The sequence below is a fragment of the Ascaphus truei genome, chromosome 18, assembly GCF_040206685.1.
Source record: "Ascaphus truei isolate aAscTru1 chromosome 18, aAscTru1.hap1, whole genome shotgun sequence".
NCBI classification, from domain to species: Eukaryota; Metazoa; Chordata; class Amphibia; order Anura; family Ascaphidae; genus Ascaphus; species Ascaphus truei.
This window is the reverse complement of record NC_134500.1, coordinates 29,434,262-29,452,021: the sequence shown is the minus strand read 5'-3', so window position 1 is coordinate 29,452,021 and position 17,760 is coordinate 29,434,262. Positions and strand designations below refer to the sequence as shown.

The 17,760-nt window shown below is 53.8% G+C and overlaps 1 protein-coding gene across 1 annotated transcript in view; it reads left to right on the top strand.

Annotated features, from left to right (window-relative positions):
• Positions 1-1,411: 1,411 nt before the first annotated feature.
• The window catches only part of LOC142469194 (ras-related protein Rab-8B-like), a 19,989-nt gene continuing 3,640 nt past the window's right edge, over positions 1,412-17,760 (top strand). Inside the window, exons 1-7 of the mRNA XM_075576157.1 lie at positions 1,412-1,599; positions 11,260-11,320; positions 11,409-11,469; positions 12,022-12,099; positions 13,255-13,344; positions 13,695-13,760; positions 17,289-17,442. Of these exons, the coding sequence (XP_075432272.1) occupies positions 1,476-1,599; positions 11,260-11,320; positions 11,409-11,469; positions 12,022-12,099; positions 13,255-13,344; positions 13,695-13,760; positions 17,289-17,442 (634 nt within the window). The 5' untranslated portion in view covers positions 1,412-1,475. The remainder of the gene's footprint in view (positions 1,600-11,259; positions 11,321-11,408; positions 11,470-12,021; positions 12,100-13,254; positions 13,345-13,694; positions 13,761-17,288; positions 17,443-17,760) is intronic.

Below are 17,760 nucleotides of genomic sequence, written 5' to 3'. Positions count from 1 at the left end.
CATAGTGACACCTTCGCCCACCTCAGGGGGGTCTGCATTTGTTTGGCTCAGCATAATGTAACGCCTGTATGCCCGCAGACCTGGCCAGTCCCCAGTACTGAGGTGGGTAAGGGTATAACACGCACCCACAGAAGTGAGGGCGTTCCCGGAGTGTGGTAAGTTGCGTTGGCGGGCCTGGTGAGAAAGGGTTAACGTTATACTTGCTGAGTCCGGGATGCCAGAGGTCGGAGGGTTAATGTCCAAGAGCCTAGGGTCAGGGGCAGGAGAGAGCAGCGTAGTGATGTCCAAGAGCCAGGGGTTCAGGGGCAGGAGAAGGCAGCGTAGTCAAGTCCAAAGCAGAGTCCAAGGGTAGCGAGGTACACGTAGTCAAACAGAGCCAAGATCAAACCAAAGGAATCCAAACAGGGGCAGCGACAGGAACCAGAGCTGAAACAGACAAGAGAGCTAGGCATAGACACTGCACACACCGGAGCTACAGGAAAGCTATGCAGAGCAAGTATAGTGCCAGCGATGACGAAGCGACGTCGCGTCAAAACAAATGCATTGCCGCCGTCGCGTGCGCTTATAGTAAGCGCGATGCGACGGCTTGGTCGCGATTGCTGGAAGTCATCTCAATCTAATTTTTCCAGCGACCGCAGCCTGACATCGCCATCGCCGGCACTATAAGCACACACGACGGCGGCAATGTATTTGTTTTGACGCGACATCGCTGGTTCCGGCACTATAAGCGCTGCCTAACTCTTAGGCTGGGGCCATGGTGCCTTCTCCCGTGCGGAGGCGCGCGGAAGCAGAGGGAAAGTGGGTGCTTTCCCTGGCCTTGCTAGACGGGCCGTGGGGGGGGGAGGCGCTCCTATGAGCTGGTTCGTCCTCATTGGGCAAACCGCTCACGTGACCTGTCGCACTGAGATTTCTCATGCAACGCACGCTCCCCATGGACGCAAACACTGCCTTAAGGCAGTCTGTTCGCTCAGCGTGCAGATGCGTCCGCATGGTCTGCGGCACCATGTCCCAGGCCTTAGTGGAGGATCACTCAGCTTGTGAGTCAGAGGAATGTGTGACTATTACACCTCACAGGCAGGAGAATGTCTATGTAATAATAACAAACATGGTTCTACACTAAATAAACTACATTTCCCGTGATGCCTTGTTCCCGTTGGCCACTAAGAGGCCAGGGGTGGGGCGCGCTTCAGAAAGTCAGGGCCTGGGCTGGAAACTACATCTCCCATGAAGCCAAGCGCGCTCACGGCGAATAGGAGCGGTGGGAGTGGGGGGCGTGGCTAGTCTGGGCGCGTCACCGCGGGGACGCTGGCCTGTGGGGCCCCGCCCTCGGCTCACACTGGTCAGACCCGTGGAAGGGAAGGTGACGTCGCCGTCGCGGGCCCCGCCCCTCTGCTCTGATTGGTCGGATGCGGTGTCCGCGAGCCGGCGGGGGCTCCTGCCCTGTGCCTGGGGAGGAGGAGGAGGGAGAAGTAAAGATGGCGAAGACGTACGACTACCTGTTCAAACTGCTGCTCATCGGAGACAGCGGGGTGGGCAAGACCTGCCTGCTCTTCCGGTTCAGCGAGGACGCCTTCAACACCACCTTCATCTCTACTATCGGTCAGTACCTGTTACTCCTAGTACCTCTTCTGTTACTCCCAATACTCACTCTGTTACTCCCAATACTCACTCTGTTACTCCCAATACCTCTCCTGTTACTCCCAATACCTCTCCTGTTACTCTCAATACCTCTCCTGTTACTCCCAATACCTCTCCTGTTACTCCCAATACTCACTCTGTTACTCCCAATACTCACTCTGTTACTCCCAATACCTCTCCTGTTACTCCCAATACCTCTCCTGTTACTCTCAATACCTCTCCTGTTACTCCCAATACCTCTCCTGTTACTCCCAATACTCACTCTGTTACTCCCAATACTCACTCTGTTACTCCCAATACCTCTCCTGTTACTCCCAATACCTCTCCTGTTACTCCCAATACTCACTCTGTTACTCCCAATACCTCTCCTGTTACTCCCAATACCTCTCCTGTTACTCCCAATACCTCTCCTGTTACTCCCAATTCTCACTCTGTTACTCCCAATACCTCTCCTGTTACTCCCAATACTCACTCTGTTACTCCCAATACCTCTCCTGTTACTCCCAATACTGTATGTATTTATGTCTTTATATAGCGCCATTAATGTACATAGCGCTTCACAGCAGTAATACTTTTGACAATCATATAAATAACAGATCATGGGAATAAGTGCTTCAGACATAAAAGTAACATTGTGGAAGAGGAGTCCCTGCTCCGAAGAGCTTACAATCTAACTCTAACAATCTAATACGCCCTCTGTTACTCCCAATACTCTTCCTGTTACTCCCAATACAACCTGTTACACAGAGTACCCCTCTACGTACCCCTAATACCCCTTTATGTACCCCTAATACACCTCTGTGTACCCCTAATACACCCCTTACTCCCAGTACCCCCTACATACCCCTATTACTGCTCCTGTTGCTCCCAATACCTATGTATTCCTAATATCCCCTCATTCCTTCCTGTAAATCCTAATACCCTCTATGTAACCCTACCCCCCCACCTGTGACCTGTCCCTGGTAATCCCTAATGCTCCAGTCACACCCTCCCTGTTACCCTGAATACCTCCTCACCCGCACTAAAGCCCTCATATGAACACCCGTGTTACCCCTAATTCCCCTACACACCCAAATGAATAACTACAGCACCTACGTGCTCGTTCTGCCACCCGAATGCTCCCTTGCCCGTCTGCTATTGCGCCCACATACCCCACTGTAGGCTCTCTGGCAGTGAACAAGTTGAGGTCGGTTTTGAAATGGGGGGTTACTCCAGGAATGGGGTTTGTCCTTTTTTTATGCTCCCTAATCCTAATTCATAGGAACCACTAATTACCCGGTAATTAGCCATATATAGGCTTCTGAGTCGGACCGTTCCTGAAATCCTATATCGTGGGACCAGCGCGTGCCCCTTTATACTATGAATTGTAATGTTTGTCTCTGTAAGCTGGCAGTGGGTGCAGCGATGTATATAGAATTTTGCAGGCACAGCCCATGCCTGCCCCGCAGAACTTACACTCTAATAGGGGTGCCTCGGCGAGCTCACCTGCAGGGCAATATTCCTGCCGGTGAAATGTAGGGTCCAGTGAGTGTGGGGTGGGGGTTCGTGTCCGGGTATAAGACCCCACGGATCTTGATATGAGACGCTCAGAGAGAGAGGGGGCCAGGTTAGTATGTGTGTCACCCGCTGAAACCACATCCTGTGTGCGTCTGACAAGATGCGAGGTTTCGCTGCCGAGAAGTCTGACTTGTGCAGAGCCCAGTGGCATGTATATGTGTATATGTTATGGTGGGTGAAAAGGTGACTAAAAACCCTCCACCGTATAGCATATAAAAATATTAATTGTGAGCACATTCACATGTCTTAGATATGTCTGCAACCCCGCTTTTCACCATTATCACCTAGCATACAGTGGTCCCACTGCAGCAAGGGATTCTGGGAAATGACGTGCAAAAGGTGACACATTGTGTGCTCATTTGCATGTCATTTCCCAGAATCCCACACACACTTTTTATGCGTACATATAATCAGACCTATGTATATACAAACAGACACCTATAGTGTGTGTGTGTGTGTGTGTGTGTGTGTGTACACACCATTTCTGTGTAGTGTGTGTGACTCAGTGCCTTTATATATTTGCTTCTTCCTTGTACCATCACATACAGCTCTCTATATGCCCACTCAGACACTGATATACAGCCGTGTGTGCGCGCGTGTATGTGTTGCTCCCCTGAAGAACTAGTGATCTAAGCCCCGGTGGGGAAGTCAGACACGGCAAATGATTTTGAGGCGCAGCGTTTAACCCCTTCCCTGCCTGTGCCGGCCCTCCGTACGCCAGGCGAGATGGTCGCTGTAATATAAGCTCAGTGTCTGTGTATATTTCTTCACTACAAGCACTATACCACAGAGGGGGCCGGGGGCTTGTAACTTTCCCACGGAGCAGGGCCAGCGGCTTGGTACACTTCCACATTAAACATGGAGTCTCTTCCCCCTGGGTGTTTATTGGGGGGGATAGTTCATGTTTTCCGTTGGGTCATCCCTGCCACCTTCTCCAATGCTCTGTGTGCTGATAACCTCCTGCTTCTAATAACCTGCCAGAGAGACCTGCAACACGTAGATATCTCTTTCTGCATGTTTGTGTGTATGTACGTAAACTCATACGCACACATGCAAAAGCGTGCATGCACATATACATACTCGTAAACACATACACGCACATATATACACGCACATATACACGCACGCATGTAAACTCATACATGCACACATACGCACACGTAAACGCATACACGCACATACATGCACACGGACGTAAACGCATACACGCACATACATGTACACGGACGTAAACGCATACACGCACCTATACATATGCATACGCGTAAACATACACAATAGATATGTACTCTACACAAAAATGTATGTACAGTATATAGATGTGTGTGTTGTGTGTTGTGTACAAGACGCTATTTTGCTACTTACTGTGTGTGTGTATATCACTAGAATACAAGCACTTGCAGGTATTGAAATGAACGAATGTTTAATTATGCTGTCAGCGTTTCGCTTCTGTATTGAATCTTTCTTCCATACCAAGACGTGAATCACCTAATGAAGCGTTTGTTTGTATTCTGCATTAATGTGGTTCGTTACCGTTTCACTAAGCGCCCAGGCAAACTGTGTGTGTGCTGCGTTTCCTCTCTTGGGGTTTCCCGAGAGTTATTCTGCTAATGGCTTTATTTTCGGTTTGTACCCAAAAACCTCGCTTCTACCTTTCTGCCATAAACTCACTCCCCAAACCAAGCCACATTCCCCCCTTTCTCGCTTATTACAGGGGTATCTGTCTGACACTTAACCCTGTGTTGCCAGTAACTTATTTGCGGTCCAAGAAAGGCCCCAGTTTAATCCCTATACAGCTGCTCCAACATCTGCTTGGTGTAGTTTAGAAACATTAAATTGGCCGAATAGTTTTAATTATTTCTATCCGGTTAAAAAAATGTTTCTCCTTTTTCTCCAGGAACATAGAATCCCAGCATATCCTTTCCTCGTGTTTATCGGTCTGACAAATAACGGCTTCATAATCACTATACAAACAAGGGGAGGCTGACAAACAGTCTGATCACCAAAATATAAAGGGTGTGCACAAAAAAAAAAAAAAGACTTTTGAAACATTGTCAATTGCATATACTAGTAAAAAGTGTGTGTGTGTGTGTGTGTGTGTGTGTGTGTGTGTGTGTGTGTGTGACCCATTAAACACGTCCCTGTCATTAGGTCACTTTGCCCCTACGTGGAACTTAACCTTTATCCCATTAACCACGTCACTGCCAGAGGTGACCACAATGCCTTGCAAGGTCCTTATCTGCACCATGAATGGACCTTTGGAGTCCAAAGTGTAAGGACTTTGTGCCCGAGATGTCCGTACAGTATTGTCCCCGGTCTCTGGGACGCGCCCCAGCCTGGCGCCGGCGGAATATACTGCGGTCTTATCCCCTTTTAACCCTTTCAGTAATAGGCAAATTGCTGGATCTCTGCGCCTCTCTTCGCCTCTGCCGATATATAGATCTCTCACTTTGTATCCATCTGTTTAGATAAATATACGTATATATCTAGATTTCTCAGGGGAGACTCGCTGGTATAAGCCAGCACTTTACCAGTAACACTCGGCAGGCTTCCAAACCTCAGCATGGGCCGCCCCTGGGTGCCACCTCCCTGAATGCCCAGCTCTCAATCCCGTGACCCTCTCTTAGCCCCTGTTCTGTATAGGGAAGGATTTGAAAGTCACGCGCTGGTGACACAGGACGTACCCACTTCCACTCCAAAACGCCCTTCCTCCCCCCCCCCTCCTTCCCGGTACATCACTAGTGGGGAGCGTGCTTGCACACACGGGGGAGGGGGATATAAGCACATGCACATACGCAATCTGTACATGTGCGGCACGCTCCGTGAGGGGGACGTACACACACACACACACACACGCTCTGTACATGTGCGGCACGCTCCGTGAGGGGGATGTACACACACACACGCTCCGTACATGTGCGTCACGCTTCGTGAGGGGGATGTACACACACACACACACTCTGTACATGTGCGGCACGCTCCGTGAGGGGGATGTACACACACACACACACGCTCTGTACATGTGCAGCACGCTCCGTGAGGGGGACACACACACACACGCTCTGTACATGTGCAGCACGCTCCGTGAGGGGGACGTACACACACACACACGCTCTGAACATGTGCGGCACGCTCCGTGAGGGGGACGTACACACACACACACGCTCTGAACATGTGCGGCACGCTCCGTGAGGGGGACGTACACACACACACACACGCTCTGTACATGTGAGGCACGCTCCGTGAGGGGGACGTACACACACACACGCTCTGTACATGTGCGGCATGCTCCGTGAGGGGGACGTACACACACACACGCTCTGAACATGTGCGGCACGCTCCGTGAGGGACACACACACACACACACACGCTCTGTACATGTGCGGCACGCTCCGTGAGGGGGACACACACACACACGCTCTGTACATGTGCGGCACGCTCCGTGAGGGGGATGTACACACACACGCTCTGTACATGTGCGGCACGCTCCGTGAGGGGGACGTACACACACACACACACACACACTCTGTACATGTGCGGCACGCTCCGTGAGGGGGATGTACACACACACACACACGCTCTGTACATGTGCTGCACGCTCCGTGAGGGGGACGTACACACACACCAGCTCTGTACATGTGCAGCACGCTCCGTGAGGGGGACGTACACACACGCTCTGTACATGTGCAGCACGCTCCGTGAGGGGGACGTACACACACACACACGCTCTGTACATGTGCGGCACGCTCCGTGAGGGGGACGTACACACACACCAGCTCTGTACATGTGCGGCACGCTCCGTGAGGGGGATGTACACACACACACACGCTCTGTACATGTGCGGCACGCTCCGTGAGGGGGATGTACACACACACACACGCTCTGTACATGTGCAGCATGCTCCGTGAGGGGGACGTACACACACACACACAAGCTCTGTACATGTGCGGCACGCTCCGTGAGGGGGACGTACACACACACACAAGCTCTGTACATGTGCAGCACGCTCCGTGAGGGGGACGTACACACACACACACAAGCTCTGTACATGTGCGGCACGCTCCGTGAGGGGCACACACACACACACTCTGTACATGTGCGGCACGCTCCGTGAGGGGGACGTACACACACACACGCTCTATACATGTGCGGCACGCTCCGTGAGGGGGACGTACACACACACACACGCTCTGTACATGTGCGGCACGCTCCGTGAGGGGGATGTACACACACACACACACACAAGCTCTGTACATGTGCGGCACGCTCCGTGAGGGGGACACACCCACACACGCTCTGTACATGTGCGGCACGCTCCGTGAGGGGGATGTACACACACACACACGCTCTGTACATGTGCGGCACGCTCCGTGAGGGGGACGTACACACACACACGCTCTGTACATGTGCGGCACGCTCCGTGAGGGGGACGTACACACACACACACACACGCTCTGTACATGAGCGGCACGCTCCGTGAGGGGGACGTACACACACACACACACGCTCTGTACATGTGCAGCACGCTCCGTGAGGGGGATGTACACACACACACACGCTCTGTACATGTGCGGCACGCTCCGTGAGGGACACACACACACGCTCTGTACATGTGCGGCACGCTCCGTGAGGGGGACGTACACACACACACACGCTCTGTACATGTGCGGCACGCTCCGTGAGGGACACACACACACACACACGCTCTGTACATGTGCGGCACGCTCCGTGAGGGACACACACACACACACGCACGCTCTGTACATGTGCGGCACGCTCCGTGAGGGACACACACACACACGCTCTGTACATGTGCGGCACGCTCCGTGAGGGGGATGTACACACACACACACACTCTGTACATGTGCGGCACGCTCCGTGAGGGGCACACACACACACGCTCTGTACATGTGCGGCACGCTCCGTGAGGGGGAGACACACACACACACACGCTCTGTACATGTGCGGCACGCTCCGTGAGGGACACACACACACAAGCTCTGTACATGTGCGACACGCTCTGTGAGGGGGATGTACACACACACACACGCTCTGTACATGTGCGGCACGCTCCGTGAGGGGGGACGTACACACAAACACACTCTGTACATGTGCGGCACGCTCCGTGAGGGGGACACACACACACAGGCTCTGTACATGTGCGGCACGCTCTGTGAGGGGGACGTACACACACACACGCTCTGTACATGTGCGGCACGCTCCGTGAGGGGGATGTACACACACACACGCTCTGTACATGTGCGGCACGCTCCGTGAGGGGGATGTACACACACACGCTCTGTACATGTGCGGCACGCTCCGTGAGGGGGACGTACACACACACACGCTCTGTACATGTGCATCACGCTCTGTGAGGGGGACACACACACGCTCTGTACATGTGCGGCACGCTCCGTGAGGGGGATGTACACACACACGCTCTGTACATGTGCGGCACGCTCCGTGAGGGGGATGTACACACACACACACACACACACAAGCTCTGTACATGTGCGGCACGCTCCGTGAGGGGGATGTACACACACACACACGCTCTGTACATGTGCGGCACGCTCCGTGAGGGGGATGTACACACACACACACACACACACACACAAGCTCTGTACATGTGTGGCACGCTCCGTGAGGGGGATGTACACACACACACACGCTCTGTACATGTGCGGCACGCTCCGTGAGGGGGACGTACACACACACGCTCTGTACATGTGCGGCACGCTCCGTGAGGGGGACGTACACACACACACGCTCTGTACATGTGCGGCACGCTCCGTGAGGGGGACGTACACACACACACACACACACACACACACTCTGTACATGTGCGACACGCTCTGTGAGGGGGACGTACACACACACACAAGCTCTGTACATGTGCGGCACGCTCTGTGAGGGGGACACACACACACTCTGTACATGTGCGACACGCTCTGTGAGGGGGACGTACATACACACACGCTCTGTACATGTGCGGCATGCTCCGTGAGGGGGACGTACACACACACACACACACACGCTCTGTACATGTGCAGCACGCTCCGTGAGGGGGATGTACACACACACACACACACTCTGTATATGTGCAGCACGCTCCGTGAGGGACACACACACACACACAAGCTCTGTACATGTGCGGCACGCTCCGTGAGGGGGACGTACACACACACACACACAAGCTCTGTACATGTGCGGCACGCTCCGTGAGGGGGACGTACACACACACGCTCTGTACATGTGTGGCACGCTCCGTGAGGGGGACACACACACACACGCTCTGTACATGTGCGGCACGCTCCGTGAGGGGGACGTACACACACACACGCTCTGTACATGTGCGGCACGCTCCGTGAGGGGGACGTACACACACACACGCTCTGTACATGTGCGGCACGCTCCGTGAGGGGGACGTACACACACACACGCTCTGTACGTGTGCGGCACGCTCCGTGAGGGGGACGTACACACACACACGCTCTGTACGTGTGCGGCACGCTCTGTGAGGGGGACGTACACACACACACACACGCTCTGTACATGTGCGGCACGCTCCGTGAGGGGGACACACACACACACGCTCTGTACATGTGCGGCACGCTCTGTGAGGGGGATGTACACACACACACGCTCTGTACATGTGCGGCACGCTCCGTGAGGGGGATGTACACACACACACGCTCTGTACATGTGCGGCACGCTCCGTGAGGGGGATGTACACACACACACACGCTCTGTACATGTGCGGCACGCTCCGTGAGGGGGGTGTACACACACACACAAGCTCTGTACATGTGGGGTGCGTGTGCTGCAGTAACATTCTCTTATCATGCAGGAAGCGGTCTCCTCTCTGTATAAGCTGTGACGCACCCCCGCACTTCCTGTCCCCAAACAAAGGAGCAGGACACACACGTGTGTGTGTGTGTGTGTGTGTGTGTGTGTGTGTGTGTGAGACACACATGTCCTCTTTATCCTTCTGTAAACCCAGGCAGCAAACCCTGCTACCAATGACGTGAGGAGCCACGTGAGAGCTGTCACAATCCTCCCACGTGGGAGGGGGGGGGGGGACTGTCACTGGTACTCGCACCTCTCCGGTGGGGGGGGGGCTGTCTCTGGTACTCGCACCTCTCCGGAGGGGGGGGGGGGGCTGTCTCTGGTACTCGCACCTCTCCGGGGGGGGGGCTGTCTCTGGTACTCGCACCTCTCCGGTGGGGGGGGGGGGCTGTCTCTGGTACTCGCACCTCTCCGGAGGGGGGGGGGGGCTGTCTCTGGTACTCGCACCTCTCCGGGGGGGGGGGGGCTGTCTCTGGTACTCGCAGCTCTCCGGAGGGGGGGGGGGGGCTGTCTCTGGTACTCGCAGCTCTCCGGAGGGGGGGGGGCTATCTCTGGTACTCGCAGCTCTCCGGAGGGGGGGGGGGGGGGCTGGCTCTGGTACTCGCACCTCTCCGGGGGGGCTGTCTCTGGTACTCGCACCTCTCCGGAGGGGGGGGGGGGGGGCTGTCTCTGGTACTCGCACCTCTCCGGAGGGGGGGGGGGCTGTCTCTTGTACTCGCACCTCTCCGGGGGGGGCTGTCTCTGGTACTCACACCTCTCCGGAGGGGGGGGGGGGGCTGTCTCTGGTACTTGCAGCTCTCCGGAGGGGGGGGGGGGGCTGTCTCTGGTACTCGCAGCTCCCCGGAGGGGGGAGAGGGGGGGGGCTGTTTCTGGTACTCGCAGCTCTCCGGAGGGGGGGGGGGGGGCTGGCTCTGGTACTCGCACCTCTCCGGGGGGGGCTGTCTCTGGTACTCGCACCTCTCCGGAGGGGGGGGGGGGCTGTCTCTGGTACTCGCACCTCTCCGGAGGGGGGGGGGGGGGGGGCTGTCTCTGGTACTCGCACCTCTCCGGGGGGGAGGGGGGGGCTGTCTCTGGTACTCGCACCTCTCCGGGATCTCCTGGGCTCTATTTTGTTTTGCGGCGAGTTTTTAGAATAGTGAGCGCGGATGATTTCTGATTTGATATGAGAAACGTGCAGTAATTGTCACTTTGTGCTGCTTGTTGTTCCCTTTTCAGGCATTGACTTTAAGATCCGCACCATCGAGTTGGATGGAAAAAAGATTAAGCTGCAGATTTGGTGAGTTGCATCAAGATAAGGGGGAGAGATGAGCCCCACGCGTTCCTGCTGCTGCTTACTGGCGCGTTTCTGTGTGTTTAATTTGTAGGGATACGGCCGGACAGGAGCGCTTCCGGACAATCACTACAGCATATTACAGAGGGGCCATGGTAGGACCTGTTATACATACTCTTCTGACCCCTCACATGTGACCAGTTCCCCGCCTGACCCCTCCCCTCTTGCTGTGCCCGCCCCCCTCTCTGTGCCCCTATAACCCGTGCTTCCTTGCCGGGGATTACGCTGGGCACCCCTTGCTGTGCCCGCCCTTCTCGCTGTGCCCCTATAACCTGTGTTTCCTTGCAGGGGATTACGCTGGGCACACCTCGCTGTGCCCGCCCCCTTGCTGTGCCCCTATAACCCGTGTTTCCTTGCAGGGGATTATGCTGGGCACACATTGCTGTGCCCGCCCCCCTCTCTGTGCCCCCTATAATCCATGTTTCCTTGCAGGGGATTATGCTGGGCACACCTCGCTGTGCCCGCCCCCCTCTCTGTGCCCCTATAACCCGTGTTTCCTTGCAGGGGATTATGCTGGGCACCCCTTGCTGTGCCCGCCCCCCTCTCTGTGCCCCTATAACCCGTGTTTCCTTGCAGGGGATTATGCTGGGCACACCTTGCTGTGCCCGCCCCCTCTCTGTGCCCCTATAACCCGCTTTTCCTTGCAGGGGATTATGCTGGTTTACGATATCACCAACGAAAAGTCATTCGACAACATCAAAAACTGGATCCGAAACATTGAGGAAGTACGTCTGGATTCTGGGAGGGGCGGCTGGTGCTGGGTGTAAAGAGCTAAAGGGGAAGACCAGTGAATCTCTGTCCTAGAGATTGTGCAAAGGGCTACTAAAATGGTGCATTATCTGCCACATAACACTTATTTTGTGTGTGTGTATATAAATAACACACACACACACTCACACCTCCTCCGCTGTAGTGTGCGTGTGTATATAATATGTATTTATTTATGTCTTTATTTATATAAGCCATTAATGCACATGGCGCTTCACAGCAGTAACACGTGACAATCATATAAATAACAAAACCCGCAGCACATACTGGGAATAAGCGCTTCAGACGTAAAAGTAACATTAGGAAAATGAGTCCCTGTCCCGAAGAGCTTACAATCGAATTGGTAGGTAGGGAGAACGTACAGAGACAGTAGGAGGATGTTCTGGTAAGTGCGTCTGCAGGGGGCCAAGCTTTATGTATGAGGTGTAAAGTATCAGCCATGGAGCTACTCATATGCTTCGTTAAGGAGGTGGGACTTAAAGGTGGATAGAGAGGGTGCTAGTCGGGTGTTGAGGGGAAGGGCATTCCAGAGGTGTGGGGCAGTCAGTGAGAAAGGTGTAAGGCGGGAGAGGGCTTTAGATACAAAGGGGGTAGAAAGAAGACATCTTTGAGCAGAACACGAGTCGGGCAGGTGTATAGTGAGAAATTGGGGTGAGATATAAGGAGGGACAGAGGAGGGTGTAGTGAGATATTAGGGCTGAGATGTAAGGAGGGGCAGAGGAGGGTATAGTGAGATATTAGGGTGAAATGTAAGGAGGGGCAGAGGAGGGTGTAGTGAGATATATGGGCTGAGATGTAAGGAGGGGCAGAGGAGTGTAAAGCTTTAAAAGTGAGGAGGAGAATTGAGTGTGTGATACGGGATTTGATGGAGCCAGGAGAGGGATTTCAGGAGGGGAGACGCCGAGACAGATTTAGGAAAGAGTAGAGTGATTCTGGCAGCAGCGTTTAGGATAGATTGTAGGGGAGACAGGTGAGAGGCAGGAAGGCCGGACAGCAGGTTACAGTAATCGAGATGGGACGGGTGTGTGATATATAATGTGTGCGCATGTATATGTGTGTAATACATTTTATTATATATAATATATATTGTGTGTTTGCGTGTATAATTGCAGCACGCCTCCTCCGATGTAGAGAGGATGATTTTGGGCAACAAGTGCGATATGAACGATAAAAGACAAGTATCGCGGGAGAGAGGAGAGAAGGTAATAATTTACCCCCACCCCCTTAACCGACCCTTCCCTGCTCTCCCCCGCCCCTGCAACCGACCCTTCCCTGCTCTCCCCCGCCCCTTCAACCGACCCTTCCCTGCTCATCCCCCCTGCCCCCAACCGACCCTTCCCTGCTCATCCCCCCGCCCCCCAACTGACCCTTCCCTGCTCATCAACCCCCCCGACCAACCCTTCCCTGCTCATCAAACCCCACCCCCCCGACCGACCCTTCCCTGATCATCAACACCCCCCCCCCCCTCGCTCATCTCCATCCTTCTGACCGACACTTCCCTGCCCCCACATGACCATCTCCCGTGTTCTTGACGTGTCACTCTTGTTCTCAGCTAGCCATTGATTACGGAATCAAGTTCCTGGAGACCAGCGCGAAATCGAGCATCAACGTCGAGGAGGTAAGGACAGTCTCTGTGCTTCCCACTGGTCTTTGTAGTGGTAGTCTGTTGCGACTGAGAGCGTCCACCATAGTGTGTGTGTGTGTGTGTGTGTCTGTCTGTCTGTCTTCACAGCAACACTAAATAATTATTCAAGACATTAGATTGGAAGAAAAAGGAATCCAAATCATGGTGAATATTTGAGTCACCCACGATTTGCAGATAAATTATTATTTTGGCCACAAACTCCAGTAAACCTCCAGCTACACGTCGTAAAACTTACCGAAGCAACAGAGAAAGTGGCCTCCGTCTGAATCTCCGCCAGACCAAAGAGATGTTCAACAAATGTGTCATGTTGGCAAAGATGGGAATAACTGGAATAGAACTATAAGTGGGAAACGGTCTCTGCCGGTAAGTAACAATGGGTGGGAATAACTGGAATAGAACTAGAAGTGGGAGACGGTGTCGGCCGGTAAGTAACAATGGGTGGGAATAACTGGAATAGAACTAGAAGTGGGAGACGGTGTCTGCCACGGACGGTAAGTAACAATGATTGGGAATAACTGGAATAGAACTAGAAGTGGGAGACGGTGTCGGCCTCGGCCGGTAAGTAACAATGGGTGGGAATAACTGGAATAGAACTAGAAGTGGGAGACAGTGTCGGCCTCGGCCGGTAAGTAACAATGGGTGGGAATAACTGGAATAGAACTAGAAGTGGGAGACGGTGTCGGCCGTAAGTAACAATGGGTGGGAATAACTGGAATAGAACTAGAAGTGGGAGACGGTGTCGGCCGGTAAGTAACAATGGATGGGAATAACTGGAATAGAACTAGAAGTGGGAGACGGTGTCGGCCGGTAAGTAACAATGGGTGGGAATAACTGGAATAGAACTAGAAGTGGGTGATGGTGTCGGCCGGTAAGTAACAATGGGTGGGAATAACTGGAATAGAACTAGAAGTGGGAGACGGTGTCGGCCGGTAAGTAACAATGGGTGGGAATAACTGGTATAGAACTAGAAGTGGGAGACGGTATCGGCCTCGGCCGGTAAGTAACAATGGGTGGGAATAACTGGAATAGAACTAGAAGTGGGAGACGGTGTCGGCCGGTAAGTAACAATGGGTGGGAATAACTGGAATAGAACTAGAAGTGGGAGACGGTGTCGGCCGGTAAGTAACAATGGGTGGGAATAACTGGAATAGAACTAGAAGTGGGAGACGGTGTCGGCCGGTAAGTAACAATGGGTGGGAATAACAGGAATAGAACTAGAAGTGGGAGACGGTGTCGGCCGGTATGTAACAATGGATGGGAATAACAGGTATAGAACTAGAAGTGGGAGACGGTGTCGGCCTCGACCGGTAAGTAACAATGGGTGGGAATAACTGGAATAGAACTAGAAGTGGGAGACGATGTCGGCCTCGGTCGGTTTGTAACAATGGGTGGGAATAACTGGAATAGAACTAGAAGTGGGAGACGGTGTCGGCCTCGGCCGGTAAGTAACAATGGGTGGGAATAACTGGAATAGAACTAGAAGTGGGAGACAGTGTCGGTCGGTAAGTAACAATGGGCGGAATAACTGGAATAGAACTAGAAGTGGAGACGGTGGTCGGCCGGTAAGTAACAATGGGTGGGAATAACTGGAATAGAACTAGAAGTGGGAGACTGTGTCGGCCGGTAAGTAACAATGGGTGGGAATAACTGGAATAGAACTAGAAGTGGGAGACGGTGTCGGCCGGTAAGTAACAATGGGTGGGAATAACTGGAACAGAACTAGAAGTGGGAGACGGTGTCGGCCTCGGCCGGTAAGTAACAATGGGTGGGAATAACTGGAATAGAACTAGAAGTGGGAGACGGTGTCGGTCGGTAAGTAACAATGGGTGGGAATAACTGGAATAGAACTAGAAGTGGGAGACGGTGTCGGCCGGTAAGTAACAATGGGTGGGAATAACTGGTATAGAACTAGAAGTGGGAGACGGCCTCGACCGTAAGTAACAATGGGTGGGAATAACTGGAATAGAACTAGAAGTGGGAGACGGTGTCGGCCGGTAAGTAACAATGGGTGGGAATAACTGGAATAGAACTAGAAGTGGGAGACTGTGTCGGCCGGTAAGTAACAATGGGTGGGAATAACTGGAATAGAACTAGAAGTGGGAGACGGTGTCGGCCGTAAGTAACAATGGGCGGGAATAACTGGAATAGAACTAGAAGTGGGAGACGGTGTCGGCCGGTAAGTAACAATGGGTGGGAATAACTGGAATAGAACTAGAAGTGGGAGACGGTGTCGGCCTCGGCCGGTAAGTAACAATGGGTGGGAATAACTGGAATAGAACTAGAAGTGGGAGACGGTGTCGGTCGGTAAGTAACAATGGGTGGGAATAACTGGAATAGAACTAGAAGTGGGAGACGGTGTCGGCCGGTAAGTAACAATGGGTGGGAATAACTGGTATAGAACTAGAAGTGGGAGACGGCCTCGACCGGTAAGTAACAATGGGTGGGAATAACTGGAATAGAACTAGAAGTGGGAGACGGTGTCGGCCGGTAAGTAACAATGGGTGGGAACCTTTGCATGAAATCAGTAGGAGAAGGAAGATTGGACAGAGGACTGTGGAAGAAACGAGACAATATCACAGGGGGACCTTCCACTGAGCCTCGAGGAAAGTGTGTGTGACCAGTGTGTACTGCCCGTGCTCACGTACGGGTGTGTGACCCGTGTATCCTGCCCGTGCTCACGTACGGGAGTGTGACCCGTGTATCCTGCCCGTGCTCACGTACGGGGGTGTGACCCGTGTATCCTGCCCGTGCTCACGTACGGGAGTGTGACCCGTGTATCCTGCCCGTGCTCACGTACGGGAGTGTGACCCGTGTATCCTGCCCGTGCTCACGTACGGGTGTGAGACTTGGACCCTGAGTGTGAAGATAATTCAGAAGCTTCAGACAACCCAAAGAAGTATGGAGAGATGCATGCTGGGTATCACCGAAGATATATGGAGCGTAAAAGAGCAAGACGACGCCCCAAAGCAAGAGGGGGGATGGGATGGAAAATGTGTTGGAGCGACGTGGAGAAGAGAGGCTGTAACCGCAGGAGCTGGGGGATTGAGACCGTATCCAGCAGTGAGGAGGCGCAGGCACTTGTATATAGATGTAGGAGACAGCTCCATTGAAAATAATGTTTTCTTTGCGTTCTCTTAACGCACGCAAAGATTTTCTGCGTTCTCTCTTGCATGGGTTAAAAATGCCTCGTTCGTGAGTGTGCAGATGTGTGTGCATCAACGGTATATATCGGTGTCCCGTGTGTGCTGTGGTTAGAGCATCCGGCGCATTAGGGGTCCACAGCTATAATCTAGCAGAGGTGTCATTAACCCCTACGCTGCCGGCATCGCTCTGCGCCTGATTCTATCTCCCTCCTGCGTGTCGCGAGGTTCTGCGCGTTCTATTGCTCTGCAACGGGCTGCGTGCAAAAAACGTTTCTCCCGTCTGCAGGTTTGATTGGCGGCGCTCTCCCCCTCGCACGCAGCGCTCACGTGAACCGCTTATTCTGTCGTTTTTTTGTAGGCATTTTTCACGCTTGGAAGAGACATCATGACGAAACTCAACAGAAAAATGGTTTGTATTTCAGGAGATAAAAGTGCGGTATTTGTTATACCAGAGGGGGGGGGGGGGGTGCGTGATGGGGACAAGAGGGGGTGCGTGATAGGGACGAGGGAGGGTGCGTGATAGGGACGAGGCGGGGGGGTGCGTGATGGTGACAAGAGGGGGGGGTGCGTGATGGGGACAAGAGGGGGTGGGGGGTGCGTGATGGGGACAAGAGGGGGTGGGGGGTGCGTGATGGGGACAAGAGGGGCGGGGTGCGTGATGGGGACAAGAGGGGCGGGGTGCGTGATAGGGACGAGGGGGGGTGCGTGATAGGGACGAGGCCGGGGGGGTGCGTGATGGTGACAAGAGGGGGGGGGTGCGTGATGGGGACAAGAGGGGGTGGGGGGTGCGTGATAGGGACGAGGGGGGTGGGGGGTGCGTGATGGGGACA